Source organism: Camelina sativa, chromosome 16 (genome assembly GCF_000633955.1).
Source record: "Camelina sativa cultivar DH55 chromosome 16, Cs, whole genome shotgun sequence".
Taxonomy (NCBI): domain Eukaryota; kingdom Viridiplantae; phylum Streptophyta; class Magnoliopsida; order Brassicales; family Brassicaceae; genus Camelina; species Camelina sativa.
In genome coordinates, this window is record NC_025700.1 from 18,849,116 (window position 1) to 18,856,964 (window position 7,849).

Consider the following 7,849-nt stretch of genomic DNA (forward strand, 5'->3'; position numbering starts at 1 on the left):
GTAGACGACATCGACGGTGATTGGATACTGCGCGGCAGAATGTCTCCGGCATTGCCATTGCCTCCTCGTGCTACCGTATCCTGCTTTTCGCTGCTTTCAAGCAACGGAGTCTGGAGTTCGTCCAAGGACTTCTGACTCTCTATTGTCAGAGCTGTGGAATCAGCTGATGGTGCAGACACAGGTACTTCTTCAATTCTAGGCTTCTGGGGAACAACGTTGGCAGTTTTCTGCATTTGTTCAGGAGTCGGTGGCTTGTCAGCTTTAGATTTCGCTTCTGCAGCTTCGTGATCACTGGTCGAGTCTTGATTCAGCCACATGAATGGAGCAATATTGCGTTCGATCCAATCATCCTTTTCAGCTGTCATCCAAGGAATAGTTAAGCTTTCACAATTGGGGAGCACCATGACCTCTCGTATTGCCGTCTACACAATTTGTTTTTGTCTTATCGTTAGTTCAAATTCTTTCAGTAAAACAAAAGAGACGCAACAGCTTTACCTTGAACCGGTTGACCAAGAACATAGCAACATGGCTGTTTGTGATTTTGTGTTCACCAACAGCAGAGGCAAGGTTGAATTCAATATCGGGCATGTTTGTGAAGCCAAACCACAGTTGATCAGATGGAGGCGGCTTCATGTGTACGCAGAGCGTCCCTCGAAGCGAAGACACCCCTATAGACAAAGTAATAGGCACCTGCAGTTTTTACAAATGGAAATAGTCTTAAATTACTACAAGAGGTAAGAAATAGGTGCTCCTAATTCTGCTCTCAGATCCTATTAATCACACCACAATCCGTGGTCGTGAAGCTTGGGCACTGGGAACCAAGAGCGCAACAACAAGCAACGGAACTGTCTTCTACAACAGAAAAAATGAAGATCAACCTGGGATACTTGTTCAGCAATATTCTTCAGAATAGACTTCCACTTGGATCCATTGCTCGGAGCTGCTTTTGTACCTTTTAAACCCTTATATTCATCTACACAAATAAAAAATCAATCTGCTTTATAGTCCTTGGTCTAATGGCTTCTAAGCATTATGCAAGATCACAAGCAAAATGATTAGATGAATACATAAGCCAATCAGCAAATGTTGTACTAACCAGTTTTGTCGTTCCCACCATTTCTCACATCTTGTGCATCAACAATTCCTTCGGGGATTAATTGCTTTTCAAAATCTGCAAGACCTTCAAGGAGACCAGGTGAAACATCCCCAGCAGAATTTGGCTGCAATTTTCCCTCAGCTATGCCTTTCTGCAGTTCTTCCTCTCGGGCATCAACCCGAGTTTCAACTTCAAGTCCCGCACCGCCAGTGTATTCAATATCTAGTTCAAACGCCCACACACCATTCATCTCCATTGGAAGAATTCTTGTACCGTGTATATAAGGTGGGAGATTTCCAATGTCTACATCACAGCAGATTAATTCACCTATGTAGCTGGGAATTCTCATGTTGGACATTACCCGCTGTTTAACCAAACAAAGAAAAGTTAAAAAAAAAATAAACGCAACCAAAATCCAGATTTAGTGAAAGCTTTCATATTCAAGGAACACACCTGGATTCGTTCGCGAACTAAAGTCTTCAACACTGTGTTCTGTTTGACATCAAAGAACAGCCGGGAAATTAGTACGTTCAATGCCAATGTTCCTTCATCAAAAGACTTGTCTTCTGAATCTATATCCGATCCATGACTGCTATGGCTCCAAGAACGTGAGACAACTTGGACATCGGTTTCCTCAGGGATGTTATCTTGCATCCTTCTTGCTGGGGTGCTCTTTCCAGAGCCACCGGTAGATTGTGAATCTTGGTAAGGCCGGGTTGAAGTCTTCTTGTCTTCACGACCCGACGGGGGCATATTCACTTTAGGTGAGCACTTCTTCGAAAACTTCTTCCAGAATAAACGAACCTTGGATGAAGGACCATCCACTTTAATCCCTTTGTCCAATGACTCAAAACTAAACCCAGCTGATGGTTTCATAAAAGAAGGATAAGCAGCATTAAGGGAAGCCAAGTAGTGTCGGAACTCGTCTTTCAATTTGGTGGACCAAATAAACCTTTCCTGATTCTCGCAAGCAGCAAGACGAAGAGCTTTACACCATGACTCCTTCTCCCAAGAAGTCTCTAAGAAAATGTAAAACACTCGGTTTCCCTTGTACAAAACCGAAGTTTTGCTTTCTACTTGTATAGGAAATCTTTTAGCCCTAAAAAAACACAAAACAAAGGATAAGAAATTTGTGGACATTATCGAAAATGGATTTGCGAAAGAAACTTTTTTTGACAATCATGTACCATTTCCTAGTCGGTCCAGAGCCTGAAACAGCGTTAACAAAGCAACCTTTCAGAGTAATACAAGTCTGAGTGCCATCTGAATCAGACAAGATGAGCTTATGGTCTTTGATACGAGCAAATCTCCTAATTGGATGTACCTCCATGAGATCAACTCTCTTCTTCTTTTGCTCCTTTGGTAACTTGTCCTTCTTCATCCAATCCTTTACATTCTCATCCATTTCCAAAATCCAAATCACTCCCTGAGATATAGGCATGTAGAGAAATGAAAATTAAACAGCTTTCATCACAGAGATCTAAAAATAGCCACAATGATCAAAACAGTCACCAAAGCAAAACAAACCACAAGATTCTAATTCCCACTAAATCCGAAACCCACATTTTCTTTTTATCTTCTCAATTCAAAATTCAAAATTAGGGGGTACTCAATCTTGTCAAATTAAATTAGGGTTTCGAAACTCAACGATCAATTAAGCACAAAACTTTTCAAAATTGAGGAGGGTTCTGGTCACCTGTTTGCTGAGACTGAAATCAATAGACCGGCGAGGATCAAAGTTCTTGAGAGTTGGATCAGAACCCGAATTCGATTCATGTCGTTTATTACTCTTCCGATTCAACCGTTTCAGAACAAACAAAAACCCTATAACTTCCGCCGCAACGATCGCGAGAATCCCCAGTAAAAACCCGAACACGAACGCGAAACCCGCAAACGAAACCATCTCCGGAGATGCTTCAAGTTTCTTGATTTCGACTAGATGGAAGGCAAAAGATTTCTTGCGAAAGAATCAAAAAGAGAAGAAGACGCGTAACGTTGTTGTATTAGTTCATTGTCACACTTTGAATGATGGAGAAGAAGAAGAGAGAGAGAAAGAGGGATGATTAATTTGGTTTACTCTCTCTCAAATCAATTCCAATTTTTTCCAACCATATAATTTGCCCAAAAAGGAAATTTTTTTTTTTTAACTTCAAAAAAAAAAAAAAAAGATTATCAAAAGAGTTGAGTATAATCAGCTAACAAAAAGCGAATCTTAAGATCTTCAAACTTATGCCACGAGAAGAAAATGTTACGAACAATTTGACCCAAAAAGAAAAAAATAATTGAAAGCAACCATAAATGTAGTTGTTGAAAAAAAAAAAAAATAGTATCTTATGAATAATAATAATAGGATATTTTGTTTAGGTGATTTGATTTTAGTATTAATTTTTTAAGATTGAATTTATGTTAATTTATTTTACTTGGATAAGATTTTGGATTTGATTACCTATTGTATATACATGAAAATCTACACAAATTCATTTAAAGATATAAGGATTTTAAAGATTTACTGCCATTGTATAGGATTAGATGTGTTGGTTATATCAAAAAAATGTACTTTGAAAGTTATCAGATGTTATTTTTAAATTAATGTAGTATATATTTTTCAGCTTCAAAAAAAGTTAATAAAAATAGATAAATTTTTAGGTGTATCATTCAATTCAAAATAACATGATTTTTTATTTTTATGAGATATCTAAAGTTTGTAATTGAATTAAAATACTTTTGTTTCATACATAATTACCATAAATTATTTGACTGTACGTTGTAAACTTTAGAGATTGATCGCTTTAAAAATTAAAATCATTACTGAGAAAATGACAACAAATTACTAAAAAAATAGGAGATTTTGATTGTTATCGGAAACGGTTGTTGAACTGTTTATATGAATATTATACCAACCGGAACAGACAATTTAAAAAAAAAAAAATACATATAGACCATACTTGAAAACATTAAACTAAAAACCAAAAAGAACCACTTTGTTACATATATGAAGTAAAGCTATCATCATTTTCCTTAAATTTATCTAAAACCACGTTCTGTTTAATATCTTGATTATTTGATTGTCTACATGTTAAATTTCAGAGCTCGAAATATTTAAATGTTATAAGTGAGACAACAACAACAAAACTGTAACTAAAAAGGTTGATGGTGATTGTTGTCGTTATAGAATTACCATCAACTTTTTAAAATTTAACATGTAGATAATCATATCCGATTTAATATTGTCGCTTTCGGTTGACATAATATAAATAGTTCAATAACCGTTTCCAATCTATCGATTATTGAATTGTTTATATAACTAATATGTCAACCAAAAATATACAATATTAAATCGAACACAAAAAAATTAGAGCATACTTGAAATCAATTAAACTAAAAAAACTAAAATCACTTAATACCTTAAATACTTCAAATCACTTAATTATTCGACTATTTACAAGTTAAATTTCAGGTTTCGATTGATTTAATGTAGATAAGTAAGAAAACTACAATAAAAAGCTTATTAAGTTATTGCAATTGTAATCGAAAACGGTTATTAAACGGTCTACATAACTAGTATATCAAGTACAAACACACATGTTCAAAAAAAAAAAGAAAACACCTAATTTGGTAATGGTACCATACACATTTGGAGTAAACATGTGTTCCTTTCCTTAATTTTTATTTTTAAATAAAAATGTGTATATAAATGACTTGATCTCTAAAGAAATGCTATACACAGTCTACACCCATATTTGTGGTAGATATTTTTTTCTTCTTTGTTATCAGAACGATAGTCACACAGTTGCATATCATAATTTTGTTCTCTTATAATGAAGAAATCTGTAAAAAATTAATAGAACAATTAAAAAAAGGAAATAAGTACTTGTTGTTAACCTGTATTTTTAAGAGGAAAGTATTATATTAACTGATATAGCAAACAAAAGTTGTTGAACTAGAAAGTCTGACTGTTACGGTTTTAATTCTTTGAAGTTTGGACTTCCGTTTCTAAAATACGTTGCAGAATGAGTCAGAAATTTCTCAAGTCAAAAAATGTAACTGTCTATGTTAAAGACTAGAGACAAAAATATCATCATATCACATTCAACAATAAATTNNAACAAAAAATTAAAAAAAAAAAAAAAAAAAAACAAGACATACATCAACTCCAACAAAAATAGTCTGCTCTTACCGACATACAAAAAAAAAGAAAAAGATTTTTGTCTATTTAGACAGAAAAGTACAAAACAGAGTACTCTGTTCACAGGACCATTTACATCGTCTCACCCCCAAGAAAAACAACTTTTCTTGTTTTCTCATCACTGTAAAAACCCAAAAACAAAAGTAAAGGGAGAGAAAAAAAAAACTTTGTTTTCTTTCTTAGATACTTCCATGATTGGCTTGGAACAGGAGGAAAAGCTCCGCGATGGCGGTTGCTACCTAAAACAACACAACGGGCCAGACAAAAGAAAAACAAAAAGAACAGAAGAAACACAGAGAAGGAGAGAGGATAGGAGCTTGAAACAAGAAAGAAATGTTCAGGGGTTACGGTTGTTTTTTTTTTTGGGAGAAACGATAAACATACGAGCTAAGAAGACCTTAGAAGCTCGAGTTTATGAAAAAGTTATAGTCATGGTGATCAACATTGAGCTGTTTGAGCCATGAATCTGCAGCCTTTTGAAGATAATTCAACCGGTCTTGGTCAAATCCTGTCTTACTCCAAAGATCACCTTGCATTTTGTAACTAGCTAAAGCAAATGGAGGCAATGGGATTCTCTTGTTGACAACAGATTCTTCATCACACTCTTCTGTTTCTTCCTGGTCTTTGTTGTTGCTTTGATCTCCTTCCACCACATTATCTGCAGCTTTTGTTCAAGCCGTTAACAAAACAAAACAAACATAAACAAGAAATGGTGCTTGTTCATACGTCACTGATCATACGTACCTTGAAAAGTCGAAGAAAGAGTGTGATAAGTTAGGAAGCCTGTCGTCAAATCTTTCTCATTCTTGCATGATGGGATGTGATAAATAGGGTACCTAATTCATCAAAATATGACTCAGTCACCCATTCGAAGTACAAAAACACTAAGTTGTAAACGAAACAGGAAGGGTTGTGTTGACTTAAACAAGAATCTACTTACCACGCAACAGCCATCCAACTTGCAGGAGACATATCGACACTCCTTAAGGTTATGAGTCCAGGATACTTCTCCGCCAGTTCAATTATCTGAAAGAGAATCAAGAACATTACACTTCTGTATCAAAACCAAAGCTCATTACATAAAAAAAAAAACAAGAGGAGAGAGTAACTAAGAAATGAAGGGAGAGAAGAAAGAACCTTGTCGGTTAAGGGAACCCGCTTGTAGGGAGGATCTCTTTCGATGTACTTAAAGTCAAGGTAACCAAGTCTATCTTTGAGCAGTAGTGTAGCATCCGGATCAGAAACCGAATCTTCAGAGACAGCATCCCATGTTTTGCTCGAATCATTGCTCATTGACCTTGACAGCAACTTTTCACTCTCACTATCGCTCCAACACTCGCTACTCTCAGATTCAACCACCTCATTCTGGCTCCTGCAACAACGCCAAAACTATTCAGTACGACGAAACTCCAACAAATTAAACATCTGGAAACTTGTCCTGAAACTCCCATAATCAAACAAACAAGACTTAAAATGTCTTAAAACCTGGAAATCAAGCCGGGTTTGTTAGTGTGGATTTGGATGGCTGAAAGATACGGGACATAGTACTGCATAACAGTTTCACCATTGCTTAACTCGACCTGCGATCCAAAGCCATATGCACTCAGCTCATCGTAACAGTCCCAAAGATCACCAAGCCTGAAATACTCAACCTCATCCTTTCCTTGTTCCTGCCAAGAATTGTCAAAAAGATCACTCAAAACAGCTCTGCAACCGAGACTCAAACCTCAAAAAAAGAAGCAAAATCACTAAATGATTTTAACTTGTTCAGATCAAATTCAAGCAGTTCAGAGTAATCCATAAACACATACATAAACCATGAAACAGAGACAACAGATCCAGAGGATATATATATATATATACATACCCAGCAGCAAGCAAGCATCAAGAAGATTCAAGCAAAACTCAGTATAGGTATTGTGTGATTATTGAATATAATAATAATAAAAAAATAAAGTCGCACGTTTATTCCACGTGGGTGATACAGAATCCATAAAATGAATGTGACACACCATTTAAAGGGATAGATTTGATTTTCATAGATATAATTTTTACACCTTGATGGACCATGCAATTATTGTCTCTATTTGCCAAATCTCATCACACCCAAAATCATGAAAAAATATTTACAAGTTTTTTAGGTTGCCTGATACACATCATCCCGTGATTTATAAAAAAAAAAAAAAAGACCTTCTGGACAAAATCTGTTGATTAGAAAACGAGATTTGATAGGTAGGGAGGGGAGACAACCGATTAATTAGAATAAAAAATGATTAGTTGAGACGTAAGACTCAAATTATCCCTTAAATCGAGGATTAGCTTGATTTACCTGAGGAAGAGAGAAGGAAGGAGGCTTAGGAGTGATTCCTAAAAGAAACCTCTCAAGATTCGAACGACCTTTAGTTGAAGAACACCACCACCACATTCTTCTTCTTCTTATCTACACTCTTCTGGTTCTTCTTCTTGGTCTAGTCAATCTCTCTGAAATTAGAGATCTTTTTATAAACAAATCCTAGTCCACGAAAGGGAACACAGAGTTTGGAAATTTAATAATTTCTGGTCTTCTC

The 7,849-nt window shown here is 35.7% G+C and overlaps 2 protein-coding genes across 5 annotated transcripts in view; both read right to left on the minus strand.

The window, feature by feature from the left end:
• Positions 1-3,182, minus strand: part of LOC104753811 (testis-expressed sequence 2 protein-like) — a 3,582-nt gene extending 400 nt beyond the window's left edge. Inside the window, exons 1-7 of the mRNA XM_010476006.2 lie at positions 2,793-3,182; positions 2,284-2,522; positions 1,550-2,195; positions 1,097-1,460; positions 879-973; positions 496-690; positions 7-422 (exon numbers count right to left, since the gene is read on the minus strand). Of these exons, the coding sequence (XP_010474308.1) occupies positions 7-422; positions 496-690; positions 879-973; positions 1,097-1,460; positions 1,550-2,195; positions 2,284-2,522; positions 2,793-2,999 (2,162 nt within the window). The 5' untranslated portion in view covers positions 3,000-3,182. The remainder of the gene's footprint in view (positions 1-6; positions 423-495; positions 691-878; positions 974-1,096; positions 1,461-1,549; positions 2,196-2,283; positions 2,523-2,792) is intronic.
• LOC104751175 lies at positions 5,287-7,843 on the minus strand. Of its 4 annotated transcripts, none has more exons than XM_010473074.2 (6): positions 7,612-7,843; positions 6,768-6,952; positions 6,420-6,654; positions 6,223-6,308; positions 6,027-6,118; positions 5,287-5,940 (listed from the first exon to the last, which is right to left on the minus strand). In XM_010473074.2, the coding sequence occupies exons 1-6, from the start codon at positions 7,705-7,707 to the stop codon at positions 5,681-5,683; spliced, it is 954 nt and encodes a 317-aa protein (XP_010471376.1). In that variant the 5' UTR covers positions 7,708-7,843; the 3' UTR covers positions 5,287-5,680. The 4 variants fall into 4 exon arrangements, with proteins under 4 accessions (XP_010471376.1, XP_010471375.1, XP_010471378.1 ...); XM_010473073.2 differs by having other exon boundaries at positions 5,287-5,946; XM_010473076.2 differs by lacking the exon at positions 7,612-7,843 and adding an exon at positions 7,150-7,591 and having other exon boundaries at positions 5,287-5,946.

Bases quoted from the DNA above. Each gene is read 5' to 3' on its own strand.
- LOC104751175 (XM_010473073.2), bottom strand. From the start codon at position 7,707: ATGTGGTGGTGGTGTTCTTCAACTAAAGGTCGTTCGAATCTTGAGAGG. The intron at 6,119-6,222 runs GTAAGTAGATTC...TTGATGAATTAG, and splicing joins AGTTGGATGGCTGTTGCGTG to GTACCCTATTTATCACATCC. The intron at 5,947-6,026 runs GTACGTATGATC...CTTGAACAAAAG, and splicing joins TCTTTCTTCGACTTTTCAAG to CTGCAGATAATGTGGTGGAA.